The sequence below is a fragment of the Poecilia latipinna genome, unplaced genomic scaffold, assembly GCF_001443285.1.
Source record: "Poecilia latipinna isolate Pla-1442-1.1 unplaced genomic scaffold, P_latipinna-1.0 Scaffold20, whole genome shotgun sequence".
Taxonomy (NCBI): Eukaryota; Metazoa; Chordata; class Actinopteri; order Cyprinodontiformes; family Poeciliidae; genus Poecilia; species Poecilia latipinna.
Window position 1 is genome coordinate 78,341 of NW_015112636.1, and position 21,852 is coordinate 100,192.

Sequence of the window (21,852 nt, forward strand, 5' to 3'; positions counted from 1 at the left end):
GGACCTCCAATCAACCAGGGAGGTCCGAGGAAAGACGGACCTCCAATCAACCAGGGAGGTCCGAGGAAAGACAAACATACATGCGACCAAACTCCACTGGTTGCATGGTGGGCCTTCATGCTGGCGTTGGCATGAAGACCAATCTATGCCCGGCTCGGCCTTTACACCGACCCACACCCAGGTGGCACTAACCTGGGTCACTAATCAAACCCAGGTTTTGCCAACACTGGGCATTATGAAAATTCAACGCTTTACACAAATTTAGGAAATCAAAACAGACACAAAATTCCTCACTCTAAAATCAATGGAGAAAACACAGCATCAATTTCAGCTGTCCAGAAACAACCAGTCAGAACCAAAAGTGTTAAATGTGTCTCAGCACATTGAACATATTAGAAACCAATCAGAACCAAAAGTTTGTCCTTTGGTTTGATTGGTTGCTAATGCGTTGAATGTGTCTCAGCACATTCAATACATTAGTCTACTGGTATGCTGCAGCTATGCAATTGGCAGAAAAACAACCGAACATTATATAATTATTTATAGAATGATTTTGAAAACAAAATTCTGTACAGGCTTGTCAAAACTATTTCGACCCATATTAGAACTTTGCATTCATTTCCCTTCATTTTAGTAGCTGCGATTTTGCCTAACCCAGACATTTTCCCCAACTCTAACATTAACTAAAACTTAATTCACAATGAATCCATCATATTAGGACCAGGCTTTGGTCCTAATATGATGGACCTGATATGACACTGTACATATAATGGTGAGTTCACACCAAACGCGTTTTGACCGTCAGGCGCATCTGGTTAACATTCAAAGTCTATGTGGAGGCGCGTTGAGGGCCGTTGTGGCGCGTTTCGAGAGTCTAGCACGGCGTTGGACGCTCCACATAAGACTTTGAATGTAAACCAGACTCGCCTGACGCTCAAAGCGCATTTGGTGTGAATGCACCATTAGAATATTCAGTTCCTATGGTAACAATGTCATCAGCAGTGATGACATCACTCTTTGATACATCAAAGGAATCTCTCTCAACTGTAGCACAGTTTTTTTCAGACCTGTTCCTGTTTCAGACTTATAAGTTATGAAACTTCTCCAGGAGCTGTTAAAATTATTTGAAGGCACAGAATCAGCCCAGTACAGGTTCACATTCTCAGGTGAGAGACTCTCGCCTGGTATAAAGTTAATTTTTCGGTACTGGAATTAATTTATTAATTTAATCAAAGTATGTCATGAATATGTGTACTCCATCTTCAGTCCAGAGCATACTAGTTTTTTTTTGTTTTACTTTTACCACTAGATGATATGCATGTAGGATATGACATAAACAACATTATTCAGAGATGGGATAAGTTTATAGCAGCTGTGCAGATTTCTTTTTCATATATTTATTATTGTTTTTCTTTAGATATTAGGTTGGCTTAGAAGGATTCCAAATAATGTACAGGAATGACCTGGTGCTGTTACATGTCAATCATCAGGGTGGGCCACTGGGGGGGCCAATCAAATAATTCTGATTGACCTCTGACTAAGACCCTCCTCCCGGCTCTGATTGGTTGTTTTTGGTCCTGCAGCGCATATCTTCAGACGGCAATGTTAGCCCGGGACCAAATTGATTTTTTCACAGATTAGCTATCACAACATGGTGAGAGTTTTAATAAAATATAGGGAAAAACTAATTTTTGTAAAAGTCACATACCGCAGTTTTAAATAAAATGTATTTTTGTAGTGTTATATGCTACAACTGTGTAATAACATTCAGCTATTGTAACTCTCCAACTTAATGTCGGTTTAACCAAAACTTTTCTAAAGAAATGTTTAAGCTTGTGTAAGAAAGGGGGACAATATACTAGCTTAAGAACTGCAAGTGGGCAGTAATTGTTCAATAGCAAATTGTATCTAAACCAACTTGGCCTATTGCTGTTTGGGCAAGCTCTGTGTGCAGTGGCGGTATTCAGTACAATGTGGCTCCCACCAGAATCACTTAGTAAGGCCTGACTAACGTAAAACAGAAACAAGCCTTATCAAATGAAAGAAAGAGACAAAGGAACATAGAACAACAATGAAACTAGAATCAATCAATCAAACTCCAAAACAGCCCCGACCTTACAAGGACTAAACTGTGACCTCTTAAAGCATTGTTGTGCTTTTTTCTTTACAGAAAATCAGAGTAAGGCATTACATGACATTTTTTTAACATAATGTGCAATCTAGACATATGTTTTCAGCAGATAATCTTACCCAAAGTGACTTGACATTTAATCTAATTAGCTTGATTAAATTAAACAAGGGTTGCCATCTAACTTTCCAAGGTTCACTTGGTCCATTATGAGGCAAAATTAAACAAAAAAAAACAAAAACATACTGAAAGCACATTTACTTTATTGTTCAAATAATTCATTAATTTTCTTTTACACGTGTAAGCTATCTTCCAAAATGCACTCTTGCATCTTTACATCTGAGATGCTATCTGTGTTTTCACTTGTGTCCACATGCAGTTATGTGCATGGTCTCATTTCTGATCTCTGCAGAGATAAAGTGCACTTTCTGCATGAACCACTTGTACTCTCTCAACAGCTTCCTGGAACGCTTTATGCTTCTTCTTCTTTTAAATCATAAACTGAAGGTAGTAGATGTCTGCATTTTGAGAAACAGCCTGTCAGATTTGTCCTTTTCGGTGGGGAGGACGAGCAGACCCACAGTGAGCTGCACACGTGTCCCCTGTCAGACACGCTGCCAGCTGTGCAGAGCGTCATGCTTCAGTCACTCATGTATATAACCTTGCTGTTGGGTTTTGGTTGGACGGGTTGCGCTGTAAAGTGATTGAGGTGCTGACAGGACTGATGTGTCTTTCACAGGTGGGTCTTCATCTATGAGAAAGGCTACCAGTCCACAGACACGGCGGTGAGCTCCGTGTTCACCAAAATGAAGGGAGTGGGCTACACTAATGTGAGCGGGAGTGAGACCGTCTGGGACGTGGCCGACTACGTCTTCCCTTCTCAGGTCAGTAAGCGGTCAGCCGAAGCCTGGCTGGGTCAATGATAACTGCGGTTTGGATAACTGCCTGATCCAGTTATCCAAACAGCTCCACTATGTGCTTTAAACCTGGAACAACTCAGGGAGCATCGTTTGGACAGTCACTCAGAAGGGGATGAAGTCAGCATCTACATTTCATAAACCAAACTGTCACACAGATGAAAAGTCAGCCTGACACAGACAATAAATGTCACAACTCTTTGCTTTCAAAAGGAAACTGCACATCAGTTAAGGCATGACAACATTTAAGTCATACAAACTGTCAAAACAACAGCTTAAATTTCTGCTATCTGTCTTTGAACACACTGAAATGATACGCAAATAAAATAGTGGCTCTTTAAATTTAGTACTCACCCAGTCTAAGAAGTTTGTCTATTGCATGCATAAGCTAAGTACACAACAAATCGAAAGTTAAACTGCGGTTAATTACATTTGTTGACCTAAAACCTAACCCAGGATTATAGCCTGTGGGAAAGAGACATAAAGACTTCATAAAGGTTGCTTGGTTTGAGTTTTGGGTGTGGACGTTTTTTAAAAGTATCACACAAACGACATGCTACCAACTTTTGATGAAAAGATCTTTGTCTCTTGTATGATCAAGTAGGAATCAATTTCCAGTGTGACGTGTGGAAAAAAGAGCTCTTACATAGTCATTCTTTGGGTTACAATAAACTGGAGTTGCAAAGTTTAGAATTTTATGGCTAATTTCTAATCCTTTACAAAGCTTTGACCTTTTGTGAGGATTAGAGGCGACGTCACACTGTGTGTGACAGAGGGCTCTATATGAAAAAAAGTTTCGCCGCTATTTTTAATAGGAAGTCAGAAATTGATTTCGGATTTAAAATTTTAAACTCTGGTTTTACACTGGTAATTAGAATAGCACGGTTTGAATTAGAAACTGTTAACATCAACAAATTCTCTGATCAATTCCTGGAGTCAGGACCAACTGGGGATCACAAAGCAACAACTGTGAGATCTTGAAATCATCTTTAGAATAAATCTAAGCAATACAATGATAGTTGCAAAAGTTACTATAGATAGATAGTATCTATAGTGTGCTGAGTCTCAGTGAGACTCAGCACACGTATGTAGCTAAGGACTACATAAGGTCTCCAAAATGGTGGATCATGAGGGGCTTTGGCTATTGATTGAAAGGTTATGTTGAATCTAGTCACTTAACGTTTTTGTATATAAATCTACATTTACGGTGTTTCTATTAAAATATGAGCAAAGAAAACAAACAAACATAAACAAATAGGGTGAATTTGAATTGTACTAAGAATGAGTGCTCAGGTTCTCAAACTGCTCAAAGACTCAACTCTATCAAAAACATCTGACAATGATTCTCTGTCTCTTTCTCTTTCTCTCTCTGAAAGGAAAACTATTTCTTTTTGAGGTATAACTTGAATTTTCTAAATATTTATATAAACTTTAAGGAAATGTTTGATTCATTCAGAAGAGAGGTTCAGAAAGAGATGAAGTCCGTTATGTCAAATTGCTAGAAAGACACCTTATCAAAGACTAGAATGGAGAGAAACACCAGTTAGCTTAGATGGTGTGTGTGTGTGTGTGTGTGTGTGTGTGTGTGTGTGTGTGTATGCGTGCATGTTTGTTTGTGATATTTTGTGGGAACTATTTTCCTGACACATACAACGCTGTGGGGACCCGCTGCTCCTTGTGGGGACAGAAGCCTGGACCACACAAGGGGAAATGCTGTTCTTGGGTCAGGGGTGAGATTTAAGGTGTGAATTGAGTTTCCGTTAGGGTTAGGGTAAGAGTGAGATTTAGAATGCAGAAATGAATTGAAGTCAATGGAAAGTCCCCACAAAGATAGCCACGCAAAAATACGTGGGTGTGGGTGTTGTGGCGGGACAACACACGCCACAACACCCACACACCCACTTATGTATCTAAGCATACGTGTTCCTCTGGTCTTCAGTGTCAAATTTTTGATATGTTGCAAAAATCTTTCTGGCAGATTACTTTATTAGTGTGTATAAAATAAATCCAGCTGCATTTTTGCATTTTTTTGTTTGTTTTCAACTCGATCCATGTTTGGTTACATGAGTGTTTCGACACCCTCCAGTTACCACAGTTTTACTCAAAAACACTACTTGTGCCACCAGCCTGAGCGTGACATGAGCGCACATATCGATGTGAACAAACAACAATTTATGGTGTTAACTTTTAAATCTCACACACTCTTGCACAGTAGTTCTGACAGGCGCTCTACTCTCATGCACTCTTGCTCTGCGCCTGATGTCTGCGTTTGCAACTTGAGTGTATGCAACTGAACCACACCGCCAGCCAATCACAGAGTCTTCCTTACAAATACTGCATTTTTTTTTTCTTTTTGGATGGAAAAAAAAAACAGTCACAACCTGAAAATAAAAATAGAAACCGCATCAAGTAGCAAAAATTATTAAACAAATTGTAGCATTTAAGAGAACAGAACAACATACTAAAAGAAATACATTTTTAAAAGTTTGCATCCGCCTCTCGCTCGAAACTTTTGCAGGAGATAGGCACCAGCATGACTCTGGACCCCACTAGGGACAAGGGTGTACAGAAAATGGATGGATAAAAAGTTTGCCATGCCACTGATTGGTTAATCTGAATGGACACAGTTTATTGGTTCAGTGTGTTTGCTGGTCACTCCCTCGTTGTGTTCCCATTTGGCTCTCTACTTTATCTCTCAGCACCGACTCAGCACCCACCAAACATACCAAATTTGCCCCTTTGTGATGTCAAGCGCTGAATACTGGGGATAGGGGGGAGAGTTTTGCCATGTGGTTTCTTAGCACTTCATCACGAATGTTTCCGTTCAGATCTCACAGTAAGAGGAAGAACGTCCACAGTGATTTTCTTCAAGGTCTGCTGCATACGATCCAAACAGGAAACTGAATTCATTCGTGTTTACAAGTTCCAGTTTCACAATCAGTTTCGTAATCATAAACATTTGGCTGATTTCAAGAGCACAGTCTGTTGAGTAGGAGATTATTTGTCCAGTGTAACATCAGCTGGAGACGGTGTAAGCTCCTTGTGTCCATTGTAGCCTGAAGTTGTTTTGAATATTGTTTGAAAGTATTCAGAAAAATGTCCAACTGTCAAATTTATCAAAAAGATGTGAGATGAAGATCTGTCAAGTTCGTTTAGGTTTACAATCTTTGTGTTGGACCTAGCTGAAAATCTCCTCATTTAATACAAAGAAAAACAAGCACTAGAAGTCAAGTGGACTGAAAAGATCACATGATTTAGAGTCTTTTCTCGAAATCTGAAAAGTGTGGCATGGATTTGACATGCATGTGCCCTCGAGTCAATACTTCATACACCATACTTTGAGGCAATTACAGCTGAAAGTGCTTTAGTGTGTTTTTACTAGCTTTGCACATTTACAAGCTGAGATTTTAGCCCATATTTGCAAATGTCTCCCATATGACCAGATCATGTTCTTCCCTTACATGTTTGCTGTTTCTCCTATGTGGCTTGTAGAAAACTGGCAGATATACCTTCACATAAAACATTTTATTTATGTTTTGTAACTCTTTTTGAACTTTCAGGGCGACTCGTCTTTCGTAGTGATGACTAACTTCATCATTACCGAAGGTCAGAAGATGGGAAAATGCCCAGAGGTACATGCTAAGCCTCCCTTCTTTCTTGCTGCTGTCCCACCCGTCGCCTTTGGTCCTTCTTACACACTTCCATAAATAGTAAAAGAAAGCATGAATAGTGTCTCATTCCAAGACTGTTTCTGTAATCGGTCATTTGTGTTGTTGTGTAGCAGGAAATACCCATGTAAACCTAATGGCTTCAGTATGACGCGACACTAACAGGCCGCACAGTACGGGGAGATCATTTTAACCCAATGGTGTTGCTCTGTTCTCTTCTTCATTGGCTGTTTACATTCCAACATGTTGTATGCAAACTGACCCCATTCTCTTGTCCTCTTACAGCTTACAGGCAAGCACAACTGCACATCAGACGCCGACTGCGTAGGAGGGAGTTTCAAACGTACGGGACATGGTAAAGTCTGAGTTACCGTCTATGTGGAGCTCCAACCAAGCCTCTGTGGCCTAACAGTATCACGTTTTGATGGTCCTTAGTGGTCCTTTGAGGACGGCAAAGTCTGATGTCCGCTGAGTATTTGCGAAGGGGTTTCCAGGAACTGCCAGAAGCAGAGTCGCAGCTCACTACTGAGACAAACATTTATATGGAAATCGTAGATTGCTTTTGGTCCTGGGCAACGATGGACAGTAACTGACTATATTTACTTGAGCACTGTACAGTTCTTGTGCATCTTTACTTTACTTGGGTATTTTTTCGTTGGGATACTTTTGACTTTCACTCCACTACATTTCAAAGTCATGTCTTAGCTCCGTGTTTGATGTTCGTAAGTTTCTGAATTACGTATGGCATTACTTAACGTTACCATTGTTGCCGTTTCCTTGTCATGTTGTAGGTTGTGGTGGAGGAGCGAAATGCAGCAGGCAAAGGCATCGATTACATTTCGTAGTTTTAATGAAAAATGAAAAAACAAAAACACCAAAAAAAAACAGAGAACATTTTACATAACAATAACAATAAAAAAGAAAATAGTCGTCTTTCTAATTGCAATTTTATGCCCATGTTTTTACATGTGGTAAAAACTTCAAGCGCATAACGCCATTACAGCTTTGTGCTATAAATTGTACTTTTGAATACTTGAGTATTTTCAAAAGTACGTAATTTAACTTGAGTCAACTTTGGACCAGGCAACTTTTACTCATATTTGATTGAATCCTTTTATTTCAGTACCAGAGTTTACTACATCGTCATGTAGTAAACCATGGGGTTGAAACCAACACTCCCAGCCTTAGCAGCCAAACATTTGGTGTATTTGCTTGTATTGTGACCTAAAACCCTAAAGCAAACAGACACCAGATTAATTCTGTGCGTCTGAGCTGTCTCATTGCAACGGGACAGAACATGAGAGCGCTGTTGATGGGTCCAAACAACAGTTACGTAAACGTATTCTTCTTTGTCAGTCTCCGGCATTTTATTTCTCCTCGTCCCACATCGGCTTCAGTAAGAGCAAAGCTTCAGATCTGTCCTCTTCAGACCCGTCAAATTCACCCTGAGGTGGCAGAGTTCCTGTAGAGGCGGCAGGTTGGTGGAAATGTAAGCTTGCGGGAACGGCCCGCCACGGCCAAACAGGTCGGTGGGTTTCAGCGAAAGGTCAGCGACTGCTGCCTGCGTGCCTGCCGGTGAAATGTCTGCACGTTTCTCCCGATGAGAGGACGAGATTGCCGCGAAGCCAGTCGCGTGCACAGAAATTACATGTATATATCAGAATCAGGGGCAAGATAAAGAAAAACATCTATTTCAGCATTTGCTCTGCTTCACTTTTATATCCCGCCTTGCCGCTGCTGATGTTAATCAGAGATAAGGAGAAGAGGGGAGGCAGAGGACGTTTTTAAAACGCTTTAATGTTAAAAGCGACATCCGTTTCTGTCAGATGCTGCCTCTCGGAGCGTGTGGTGCACTTTTTGCCCCATTCTTGTTCCGATTTGAAATTCTGTCTTGATGATGAGGTTTTACATGTTCCCATTTTAAGGACAAACGACTGGAGTCTGTGTCAACAAAACACAAACCTGTGAGGTGCTGGCATGGTGTCCAGTTGAGGACGACCGCAATGTTCCGAAGTACGTGGGATGTCGAAATTCTTCAGCTTGCCAGGGTCCAAGCAGAAAGCTACCAAAAACATAAATGTTTCGACTCTTTGTTCAAATCACAAGTCTGACCAAGCAAATGACTTACTGTGTTACTCCAGAAGAATCATAAACAACAATACATAATCCACCATTTATGGTTTTAAAGTATGAGATATTTTTCTTGGATATTTCATGCAAAAACTAATGGAAGGTTAGCAACTAGATGTCATTTTTTTGAGCCCTAAGCTGTTGTCACATTGTTTCCTACCTTCCTATAGGCAAAAATGTATTGTTTGTATTTCAAATGTATGAAAGTAAAGCCAGATTATATAAGAAGTAGGTTTTACTTCCAGTTTTACTTCTTGAGATGAGGAAATCTTTATCAGCGCATACAGAGCACTTGCATAAAGGTATCTGAGATAAAAGGTGCCTTATGTAACTTTTGGGAAAATGTGCTCTTTCTATATTTGTTAAAACCGTCTTGACAGTCCAGTGTGAGATAGGCAACCTGTGAAACGATCGAGATCCAGAAATTGAGAAAAAATGAATCCTGCAAGTAAGTTGTGGTGTACATTTGTCTTAAGCCCACCTTTTCTCCAGGCCTAATTTCAAAATAAAATACAAATACACACTTTATTTTTTGTAAAAGAAATTCTAGAAATCATTTTTTTTCTTCCACTTTGTAACTATTTGCTTCCTGACGTTGGTCCTACGGTAAAAGTCACCTCGACGCGTGTAGCCATCTTAAGATTCACTTGGTTTAGATGCTTCATCACTTGGTTTTATAATTAGATTAGTGTAATTATCAAACAGTTTTGTAGCTGAAACAAAATCCAATGTGATATTACACAGCAGGCCGAAATCGTGCGGCTGCTGCCGACATCATCGTGTTTACAACGCTGCAAACTGTAAAAGCAGGGTCAGTATAAAGCAAATATTTAATTTAATTATGAACATATCAGTCTACTCAGCTAATGTTTGAAGCCAAGTATGAGTTATGATCCCTGATTCAGTTTGTGAAACAGGCACAGATTCTGCTTGTACCCTGATTATCTTATGACATGTATCTTACAACACATAAAAACAGCAGAAACACTATCTGATTTCATTTTCTTTTTCTTTTCCAGTCCTCCTCTTCTGATGTCCGCAGAAAACTACACGCTTTTCATCAAAAACTCTGTAACTTTCCCTTTATTTGGCGTCACCAGGTGATGGATCACACCAAATGAAAACTAGACAACAAAACTTGCTCATAATTCAATATTAATAATCAACAGGCTTATTATGTACCGCTATTGAAAAATCCTAATATAGCTCTGTTAAACGTATGAATAGTTCATTAGTGGCTAAATTCTGTGAAATTACTGTAATTATAAAACGTTTTCAGTTCATGAATGCATGAAAGCTGAAGTGGCTTTCATGAGAAGCTGTTTTTACTGATGCTTGAACTGTTCGCAGGAGTAACTTGGTGGAGGGAATCGATAAGAACTACATCGGCAAATGCCTTTTCGATCCAAAGGAAGAACCGCTCTGTCCAATATTCAAACTGGGAGATATAGTGAAACTGTCCGGCTTCAGCTTTGAAAAATTAGCCCAAGAGGTAAGTTTCCAGCGAAGTCTCTGTTCTTTAAATCGATATTCAGTTGTGGTGAAGCAGGTTTATGTTTGGTGAAATCACAGCTGCAGATGTATTGTCTGATTATGGATGTTTGCGTTTTTTGTCTGCTTGACAGGGAGGGGCTATTGGCATTGTTGTTGACTGGACATGTAACTTCGACGTCGATGTGAAACACTGTAAGCCAGAGTACAACTTTCACGGTCTCTATGGAAACCCAAGTGAGACTGATGACGCCAGGGCGTCGGTTGGGTATAACTTCAGGTGACGGAGTACACCTAGTAGCAAATTTATGTCAGTTTTGGAGACTTCAGATGACCGTTATTTCATGTAGAGATGTGCATTTTTGATATTTAAAAACAATAATGAAGTCTGTGCAATTGCTTACGCAGCACCTTTCACAGGTCTTAAACTTTTTCCACATTTTTTAAGTTAGATCCTCAAACTGCAGTGAATTACTTAGTCATTTTGAGGTGATTTTATTTAGTAGGCGTTTTGTATTTCCCTTCATTTATCCTGACACGGCAAAAATAAATAGCTTGTTACATTAGTCAATAAACGGCATCGTGAAGACTAAGGAACACAAGTGGCAGGTCAGGGAAAACACTGTGAAGAAGTTTAAAGTGTGGATCTATTATGAAACTAAATCTAAAGCTACTTTCAGCAGATAACAGGAAGGTTAAACAGACAAAACTTATTTTCTGATTCCTCTGTTATTTATGGAACATCCTGGATTTAGAAATGGTGGCAACTTTTTTTAATCCCAGAGTTAGGGCCAGGATTCTCTGGGGAACAGACAGTAACGCTAACCAAGCTTATGTTAGAAACTCAAGCCAGTTTAAAGAAGTCAACTCAGCAATGACGTAATTTTTAATATGTATCGATATAAAACTGATATTTACCTGTTGTCTGGTAGGTTGTAGGATTTTTATTTTATTCTTGGAAGAAAGGGGAGGTTTATTTCAACTATTTAATTAGATGAACCTTGTTTTTCCATCACCAACTGCTCATTTTATTGACTGGACTCAAGTCATTGTTTGCTCCTTATGTTATCCTGCCTCAGGTGTGTTTAGTTTGAACTTTATTATATTTGCTCATCTCAGGCAGTTTTAACACGTCAATTTATATTCCTTATTCATGTAGAATGCTTCAGTTTGTTCTGTGGTTTCTCTCACTCTCTATTAAGGTGGTTATTGGTTGACAGGGTCCCACTTATGCCTCCTTATATTTTTCTGTCGACGCCTATGAGATGAAGTAGAAGCAGTGAGGTCTTATTCTGACAGTCCTTGTGATCGTTTACAGGTATGCAAAGTATTATATGGAGGATAAAATTCCCAAGAGAACCCTCCTTAAAGTTTTTGGCATCAGGTTTGATGTCATTGTGAAGTCACTGGTGAGTAAAATAAATATTTATTTTTCATTGGTATGAATTTAGCATTAATTAATACATAATAAAAAAGTGAGCTTTGTATGACTTGAGCTGTGTCCTTTAAAGGCAAGAAAATTTGACATAATCCCAACACTCACAGCAATAGGCTCAGGCGTGGGGATTTTCGGAGTGGTATGTTGCTGCTTGGATTATATTCCACATTAATAGAGCATCCATCACTCACAATCTAAAAAATATTTAATTTTTTCCTCTTTATCTGCAGGCAACCGTCGTTTGTGACTTGGTATTGCTTTATTTGCTGCCAAAAAGGGAGTTTTATAAGAACATGAAGTTCAAATACACAGACACACAAACACAGGTAAGTTGTGTTTCTTTATTTCAAACACAGGATGGCAGCAGAGAGTCTGTTACTAACGCCAGCCCTTGTTGGGAAGTTCTAACCGCTAACTCTCTTCGCTGTCGGAGACTATCCTTTCTTCAGCTAGGTTCGTAATGTTTGAGGTTCAAGAAGAGTCAGTGAGTTGAATTCATGAATTCACTTTATTAAGACTAAACTGCAGCGCTGGCCCGTTGTCACGCTTTCCTTTTGGGAGAACACAGCAAAATGGCACCTAACTACTAATTCCTTTTGTAGGCCTCCATCTAAGTTACGCTCTAAAGAGGGCGGACCCTAGTGTGTCATTTCCCTTAACCTTAGCTCTGTGTGTGTGTGTGTGTGTGTGTGTGTGTGTGTGTGTGTGTGTGTGTGTGTTTGAACAAGCATGCAAACAGCTAAAAGAGATGGAGGAAAACACAGAATTATTAATTCCCAACATCACCCATCACCTTTCACCTTTTGGCTGTTGAGTGTCACATTACACCGATCAAGCATAACATTATGACCACTGAGATGAACCCTGATGAGCTCTTTTTATGGCTCCTGTAAGTGGATGGAATCAATCAGACATAGATTAAAGCTACAGTATGCAACTTTTATAAAAGATATTCTGTACATATTGGTTAATACTGTCATGACAGTATGAGATGGGAGTGATAATCTGTGAAAAAAAATTTGAGCTCCTCTGCCTTTTCCCAGTGCCAACTTGAAACAACCAATCGGAGCCAGGAGGAGGCGCTTAGCGCTGTCAATCATTGCATAGGAACTGCTCACAACTTCTCTTCCCCAGTCTCCCTTGCTCCATGCTACACTACAGCTTCTTCCCAATAGCTATGCTAACTAACCCAAGCTAGTAAGTTGTTTCTCTGCCATCGAGATGTGAAAACACAAGGATGAATGACAGCGCTAAGACCCTCCTCCTGATTGGTTGTTTTTGACTGGGAGCAGTGCATTTCTTCTTTGCTGCAAAGCAAAAATGGTTTGAGATGTTGACTTGGCTGAGTAGTCAGATCCACAAATGTCAACCCAATCGACGGTATGTGAGATTGTTGGTAGTTGAATCCACTGCTTGCAGCTGTGTAGATATCACAGTGCACCTTTAGGGGTTTTGTAGAATCCATGTCAGGGATTGTTTTTTTTTTGTTGTTTTTTTTTACCACCAAAAGGGGAGCAAATATTCTACTATGGTCATGTCATGTATCCATCTGTCATATTAAGGGCAACAGATTATTGCTGTTTGTTCTTAACATTGGAGACCACTAGAGCTAGAGAGCCACATGTGTTATATAAAGCACAACCAGTTATCAGACATGGTACTCGCATGAAAACCTCGCCTACCCCTCAGTCTTCCCCCTTACAACCGTCCACTGTCCCCAAGCTTGATCCCACCTTAAGAACTCTCCTCTGCCACCCATCCAAAAGTCTCACCAACAGTATAAAACTGTCCTCCACCCTGAAATCGCACCACTAAAACAGGCAAGTCGTTTTTTATTTGCAGCAGGACAGTGAGTCTATCGATTTAGACTCTAACGCCTATAAAACCCTTGAAGCAAATTCAAGACGAGCCCAAGACAAAGACGAGCCCAACGTGAGTGCAAGGTGAAACCAGGACGTCAGAGCCAATTCTGTTGATTTCCAGATGTATTCTATGAAGGTAGCAATGACGAGGCTCACAGTAGAGATCTAAATGGTTCCTTGTTCTATGGTTTGGCTTTTGTCCAGCAGGATCCTGATCCAGAGGCAGGATCCACAGAGACTGAGGTATCTAAAATGAGGATTGTAGACCGCAGGGGCAAATAAAGCTTTGTTGATCGCTGAGGTCTTTCACTTTCCATTCTCTTGCAGAAGTGATCTGGGAGCAAAGAGGGTAACGCACAAGCTGCTTCATAAAGTGAACTGCACAGAAACGACGTCATGGGAAACGGAGGACAACTCACGCACACCAACTATGGATGGACCCCTGAGAAAAGAAAGGACATCATTTCTCTCTGATCCTCAGCAGCATCTTCAACCAGGGACCTCCTCTCACTCAAAAAGCCAACATGACTGACTGTGATCATTACCGTTTAATGTCGAGCCATCTGTTTTGTCTTTTGGGTGTTTGTTGTTCCCAAGAAGGGTGTAACCTCCACAACTTGAACCATGTCTGCAAACGAACGGTTGAGAGAAGACGATGTGGCACGTTGGTGTTCTGTGTGTGGACAAATCGTTCATCACCTCCGTCAGAGTCCCAGTCACTCCAAATAAAAACAGACCAAACTTGTGTTTGCATTTGCCGATCCTTCCCATGTGCACACATGTGACAAAGAGTTGAACTAAATCAAACAAGTTCTCCAACCGTCGTGCTTTTCTTTTTTTTTTTTTTTTTTCTTCCCTCAAACGGCAACAGGCAAACATTCGGGTGTTTAGAGAATATTTTTATTTTTTTACTGTTGAGTACAAAAAGCATGCAAAAAAATAGCTTGTTTGTATTGGTACATATTTACATTGCGACTGGATTCTATATAGGGATGTGCCATGCTTCGATTTATTGGAGTGAGCACATTCAGATATGAACCAGACATCAAACAGAGAGCAGGCACAGCAGGACAGAAACAAAGACGCTAAAGGGACAGTTTGGATTTTCCTTAAAGTTCTGTGACGTTTTTAGCGACAGCTCTATTACCTGTCGTCATACCGTAGTCGCTTTGTAGTGAGAAAGGAATGAGCACGATTCAGATTTAATGTCTCACAAGCTGCATTTCCGTCAGCCATGTAATTGCGCAAATTGGAATTACAAAAATTGGTGTATTTCACAAAACTACATTGGAAACATTTTTCATGTAAGTAATGTGATCAATAACCGGATGTTATCACTGGCAGAAAAGACAACAAGAAGGAGGAGGACGACAGCACAGCATGTTTTTCTTTTTTTTTTTTTATCGTGCAAACAAACGTTTCGTAGAAGACTGTGTTCGTCTAACTTGCGCCAATTTCAGATTTCTCATCAATTGAATCTTCCTCGGTCAGAAGGAATAGGCCAACTCCACCGGTGAATCTTAGGTTTATTGATAGAATAATAGTAGGTACATGGGAGATGATGGTACAGATGATGACGTGGAGATAGGAACGATGTGGTTGTATTCGATTTCGTATGTATATGTGTGTGTGTGGTTATCTGAAACAGAAGAAACAATAAAGGTGCATATTAATAGCCATGCGGGCAAAGCGGCTACACATACATGCGGGATGAAAATGGCCTGTAGTAACACAGAAATCCAATAGAGGGCACCATAACACCACACATGAATTATCGGTAAAATGCAATAAACATACAAATGACAAAAACCGTCAGAAAATATGAATTAACGGCAAATTTCCTCATATGCTACTACAATGGTAATATATTGGCAGAAAAAATGTATACTTACAAAATTAAAACGCACACAGGTCTCATACACACGGGATTAAGGATGGATTGATGGTAGATGGATTTTATGCCACCGAGCCTCACAGAAGCACAGAAAATAACTTGCTCATCTACGTGAAATTCGAACTACAAAAACGAACAGATGCATCATGGGTAATGTAGTGCTAAAAGAACAGACGGACTTTTAACACACATGTGATGTTAAATGTGTTTCTTATTTAATGAAAATGCAGCAACATAAAACAACTCAATTTCTCTCTATTATGGATTTATCTCTATCCATAATAGAGAGAAATCTGTTATCTCTATTAATAGATTTAATAGAGATAAATCTATCTCTATTATGGATAGAGATAGAACTGTTAACAGTTCCCTTACTGTTAACGGCTTTATATAATATATATTTTTAAAAAGCTATTCATTTAAGATAAACACCCGAGTTCCCAAACTTCCCCGGTTTGTATTATTAGAAATTAATAATACTAATAATTCCACAGGAAATAGATTTTTTGAGTCTGTGTGCCACCAATGGTCTTCCTGTGTGAACAAGTCCTGAGAAGGAACCCCATAAAGCATCATTGAAATAAAGGTAAATTTATTGAAAAGGGTAAAGTTTTATTGTGCTTCACATGAAGATTTTCTTGATTTTTACATCTTCCACTCTGAGTTTGTGTTTAATACAGGAAAATTGTTGAGGCCACACTGCCTTCCATCTCGAAATCTTGTGTAAATACTCAGCTTCTGTGTAAATAAAAGGAGTCATGGTTTTCATTGTTTTAAAATGGTGTTCTCCTGACACCTTTAACACTCAAGTTGTTTTTAGATGGTAGATTTGGCTCGACTCCCCTTGGATTAAGTCCAAAACAAACTAATTTGTATTGGTGGTAAAAGGATGACATTAGTTAAAGTTACCTACTGGTAAGAAATAACTGCTTGGAATGTTCCAGTCTAATTACACTTAAAAGAAAATCCAGAACTATTCCCTTAAGGTTAGAAACGAATTCTAAACACATTTTAGAAGTGCAAAAGCCTCCAGACGGATTAAATCTGTACGCCGAGAAGAATTACTTTTTGGTTTCCTACTCGTGAACAAGGAAGAACCAATGCAGGAGGTGAAATAAATGAAGCAGTACATCTCGGAGTCATGTTTAAAAAAATGCTGTATTTGGATTCAATCATAGAAGATTCCCAAACTCAATGCTGCCCCCTCTGGCTGCTCCTGTACTCTGCACCCTGCTCGATGTTTTAATTTACATCATTTCAGCAGAAAAGACAAAAAAATAAAAATAAATAAAAGTTTGCCCTTGTTGTACAACATTCACATTTTTCCCTAATATGAACATACACATCAAAAACGGCAGTTAAAATGCAGTGTTTCTGCTCCACGTCGTTTTTATACAAAGAAAAAGCAGCTTGCTAAATTTTCCTCAAACAGCAGATGACATAGTTGCGACATGCAGACTGATCGCAGAAAAAAGAAAAGCACAGTAAATGTGGTCTTTTACAGGTGAACCATCAGCTCAGAAACTGTACATAATGGCAACTGTACATAATGGCGTCCTGCAGACGAAGCTGTGTGTTTCAAAGTGCAATCGTTTCATTTCAATGTGAGCCGTGTTTCCGTTGTGCTAAAAGATAGATTTAAGAGAAAGCAACACGAGTGATCTCTGGCAGTGCAACAAGTCAAAAATGTGTGGACAATTTCACAGCCGTCTGCACAGAAACACACTACTGTAGATTTAGAGAAATGTACAAAATATAAAAGGATGATGCGAGTCTTGAAAGCAAATAAATACAAGCAAATACATCACAGCTGGTCATACTTTTTGGTTTCAAGAGCCCTTCTTTAGAGGTCACCTTGCAAGCAGTCGCACAAACTCAAAGGTCAAAACTGCAAACGTATTATACATTCTCCATGACCCACTTGGTGATAAAGTGGAGTGACTTTAAAATCTGTGTAAACCCTCGAGCATAAAACTACAGAAATCACTTTCTGTGTTTCATTAATGCAGATTTCTGAGGTCAAGATAGAGGAACGTGAAGGGCTGCACTGGATATTAGATGGTTTGGTCTGTTTTATTCTCATATTGAACTGCTTAAAATCTGTCCAGTGAAAATGAGACAAATACCCAAACGATGCAAGAGGGATGTCTCCATGTGGATCTGTTGTCCCAGAAACTGATGAGTCATTTAAAAATCGACTGTGAATCTGTTTTGATTCACAGCAACTGAAATATTATCCCAGTCTCAATATGCTGCTCCAACGTGGTTAGCTTGGTTCCGAAAGGCTACTAAAATCATCCGACAAAGAATCACCTAAGATGTGTAAGTATTTATCATTTGCTACTAAGAAATGTATCCGACTCAAATGCATGTAGATTCCACAATAGTCGCCTGTCTTGCTCCTGCAGACGGTGTTGCCCTGTGGAGCAATTAGCTCAAGAGCTAGGCTAACGCTAGCATGCTTGATACGGTTTGTCTAGTAACATATTTCAATGCTTTTCTGGTTGATTATCTGCAGCCAAAACTTTGAGAAACAATTGTCCTGCTTTATAAACCCATTTTTTAAAATGTCATAAAATTTAATAACTGGTGTTTCAGCTGCTTTTTGTGCTGCTCTCTCTCCGGAGGACGGAGCGGGTCACAACTGAAACACAAAGGAAACCCCAACAAACATTACAGTCTCTCTTTCATAGCATAAGTCAAGATAGCGTGGAAAAAACAATTGTTACAGAATACCCTGATTTTTTTATATGAACAAAATAATGTCTACAGCATAGACATACAGTTTTTTTTCCCCTACAAAGCTTTCACACTAAAATAAAGCTTTTTAAGAACTGGGTTTGTAAATTGCAGCTATTCGTCTCACTGAGATGCAGCATAAGACTACAGCAGCTGTTGGGGGTTTATTTTAGTCTGGGACTGAGGCAGGTGTTTTAAAAATTGATTGGGACTCAGAGCCGATCGAGGGATTGGATTAGGACATCCCTACTATACAGCTGAGTGCGTAGAGACTAAGGGTGCGTTCACACTGCAACCTGAGTGACCCAATTCCGATTTTTTGCCAAATCGGATTTTTTTGACGGGGCCGTTCACACTGCCAGTAAATGCGACCTGTATGCGTTCTGCATTGTAAACGGGCAAACGACCTGAAAGTGTCCCGCATGCGCAGTAGAGGGCGCAATAGCGTCAGCGTTCTAAGTGTTCTGCCAACCGCCATAAAAAGAAGAAGTGCTCAGTGTTTGCGGAAGTAAACATGGAGGCTAACGGTGGAGCTTAGCTTACATATTTGAAGTTGTTGTCCGGCCGGAGCAGCATATTAACAACTTAATTCTCATATTGTCCGTCATGGTTATTGTTTTTCTTCCTGCTTGCGCTTATCAGGACGCAGAATAGTGAGATTTTCAGTGACGTTCAGTTCGGATGAATGTGACCTGAAGGTTAGGTCGCATTTGAATCTGATACGAGTCGGATATGGGTCGCATTCGAAAAGAATCTGACCTGTGCTGTTCACACTGCCATGAAAAGATCGGATACAGGTCGCATTACGTCAAAATAAAAAATAAAAATCGGAATTGGGTCACTTCAGGCTGCAGTGTAAACGCAGCCTAAGTAAACTACAAGTGTCGGTTTCTGAATCGGTGCCAACTATCTTGAGAAGCTGTGAACTTTAGAAATAAATCTGTAATTTCCTCTTCTGCCATGGTTTATGAGGCCGTAAAGCTGACTACCTTCACTCTGTCTGTTATAGTTTATGACTTTTTTTTTTTTCAAAGGTCAGCCAAGCAGTTCAGTAAAGGAACAGTTTTTGAAAATGGCAAAGCAATACATTTTTCTCTGTACCTCAGAATAATGTGGTGATGCGTGAACAGATCATTTTTTTGTTTTTCTTTTTTTTCTTAGCAAATACAGAAAATAATCCTAATGAACTGGCACATGTTAAACCATTTGCATACAAACTGTTGGACCTGAAGGTGACTTGCTTCCCTTTTTTTTAAAACTAACCTTAAAAAAATGCCCTTCACTGAAATGTCCAGTGAGAAAAAAAAAATCCTGAGCAAAAACAAACAAATTTCCATATATACGTATCGTATATTTACAGTTTTGATAACACTGCAGGAGTTCTCGTCTCCGTTTCTATCCACCGTTGAGGATGCCGCATTTTAAAACGTCCTCTCTGTTATTTACATAAAAGCAGAGATTGTGTTTGACAGCAGTGATAATCGCAGAGTAGGAGCAGAAGCGTGAACTAACCTGCCAAACACTGGAGTCACTTCATGTCAGACAGCAGGGGGCAGTGCCATTCAAAACGTGTGCATGCATAGCAAAGCCAGCGTGCTTTCTGCCCGCCGTCTGTCGTAGAGCTGGTCCATGAAGGCAGCACGGAGGCTTTTCATACTGCCTTTTTCGTAAACGTTACCGACGGCACCGGTGTGAGAAAAAAACAACAAAGGGCTGCGACAGGAACAAGGAATCAGCCTCTGATATTAAAAAGACTGATCAGCAGTCAGAAGCCCTGTAGTTCACTGAAGAGACGATCCAGTGTGGTTAACATGCGAGAGTCAGAGAGAAACTGTTGATTAGATCCTGTAGGTGATCTGATAATGAGCATGCATGGAAATTAAAAAAAAGAAAGATTTCCTTTTTTTTTTTTTTTACTTTAGTGTGCAAACCAAGTGGTGTGTCACCTGTAAGCTGCTGAGCTCAGAAATCCAGAAAGAACAGAAGAAAAGGAAGGATTTTCTAAGAATCGAGCCGAGTTAGCGTTAGCATCCGCGAGCGATATTTCACATTTACAGATCCGTTTATGGACATGGTTTACTGTGGCACTGGTTGGAGCTGGGTGAAGGCATGAGCGCACAGTGGTCAAAGCAGAAAGCTCGGCTTCCCGTCGTGCCTCAAGAGAAAGGCTCATCCTCGTGGAGGTCCTCCAGCTCTCCTTCTCTGGGCCCGTCCCCCGCGCTGCTCTTTCTAAACAAAGAGACGGAGAGGAGAGAGATCATGCTGTGCCTCCGATGTGGAGCAGTCTAAATGAACAGGGAGCCCCCCTCACCCCTCCCAAACATCCCCAAAGCTTATGATTCCAGCCTCTGCAGACACAGAGAGAGAGGGACAGAGAAGCAGCTGCAGCAGAATGATGGAGGAGGTCTGCAGGAACATGACAGAAGCATCTCTGAGATGACAGCTGGAGAGAAGCAACTGTAAAACCATTCACATCCCGTGTCATCGTTTTCCACCTTCTGTCACATTGCAACCATAGATGTCAGTTTTGTGATGTGATGCACCAAACAAAATAGTGGACAAAAATCACTTAGCTGGAAAATTACACTTTTTTAAATTAGTTTTTATTAAAAAAATCTGAAGAGTGTGGCTTAATTTTTTTTTTGTTTACTCTGATCACTCAACATTTGGCAACACCGCCAAAACACAAACTCTTACAAAACTAAGCAGATTTTGAGAAACATATGAGATTGTTTTAAGTCTACAATTCTATTAATATTGATGAAAAAGTACTAGTTAACCTGGCAGATTTATATCTTATATCTCGCTAAAAAGCTAATTGTGAGCTGGTTTCATCTTGTTTCAAGTGTAACTAAGATATCTGCACTAAAAACGAGACCAAAATTACTCGGTAAGATTTTGTGTTTTTGAAGTGAACAGATTAGCTTCCAACAGCTATAATTTCTTTATTATTTTACATTTATTAGTTATTGGGTTTTACATTTATGTCTTGAGTGAAGAAGATTGCTCTGTAGTATGTCTTACACATGCCTGAGAGCAGGTGGATCAATGGTGTGGCCAGGCCAGCCATTTTCCTGCCACCCAAAATCTAAAAAAATTAAGTTTGTCGCTGCAATGTGACAAAATGTGCAAAGATGCACGAGACAGAAAGAGTTCTGCAAGTGTCTAAGTGAGCGCCGAGCAGCCTAAGGCGAGGATGATGATGCGTGGGCAGATAGGCCACAAAGGGGTTACCTGCGTGAAGGGTGCAGTTTTAAAGAGGGCCTGAAGGGCCACGAGTCCCTGCAGTAGAGTGGGAGAAAAGACGGAGAGGTCACCGATGAGTGGGCGGAGTCGTCATGCCGACAGGTGACGAGGTCCCACCCCCAGCCCGACACATTGGATTCATCAACCGACAAAACATTTAAAACGCTTCAAACTTGATGCCACTCGAAGTGACCGGTTTGAAGCGTTGCATGACTAACAGGGTTTTAAACACAGACAGACAAATGAGGTAAAAAAAAAAAAAAAAAAAAAAATTCAAAACCTTTCTATTTGAGGGGGGCAGAAAAAAAAAAAAAACCCTCTTTTTGTTTTTTAGATAAA

The 21,852-nt window shown here is 40.0% G+C and overlaps 2 protein-coding genes across 3 annotated transcripts in view; one reads left to right on the forward strand and one right to left on the reverse strand.

Moving 5' to 3' along the window:
* Positions 1-2,862: 2,862 nt before the first annotated feature.
* Positions 2,863-16,489, forward strand: p2rx1 (purinergic receptor P2X, ligand-gated ion channel, 1; the record flags this gene model as incomplete). Its single annotated transcript, XM_015035135.1, has 13 exons — positions 2,863-3,012; positions 6,606-6,677; positions 6,999-7,068; positions 8,639-8,726; positions 9,863-9,943; positions 10,194-10,335; positions 10,469-10,614; positions 11,653-11,743; positions 11,846-11,911; positions 12,003-12,098; positions 13,615-13,715; positions 13,839-13,877; positions 13,962-16,489. Coding segments are annotated over 13 exons (1,347 nt in total), but the record flags the coding sequence as incomplete, so codon positions are not given.
* Positions 16,490-19,270: 2,781 nt separating this feature from the next.
* Positions 19,271-21,852, reverse strand: part of camkk1a (calcium/calmodulin-dependent protein kinase kinase 1, alpha a) — a 64,422-nt gene continuing 61,840 nt past the window's right edge. The window contains exons 16-17 of one of the 2 annotated variants that reach the window (XM_015035158.1): positions 21,502-21,549; positions 19,271-20,496 (exon numbers count right to left, since the gene is read on the reverse strand). In XM_015035158.1, the coding sequence (XP_014890644.1) occupies positions 20,424-20,496; positions 21,502-21,549 (121 nt within the window). In that variant the 3' untranslated portion in view covers positions 19,271-20,423. The remainder of the gene's footprint in view (positions 20,497-21,501; positions 21,550-21,852) is intronic. The other variant, XM_015035164.1, reaches the window with a different exon arrangement.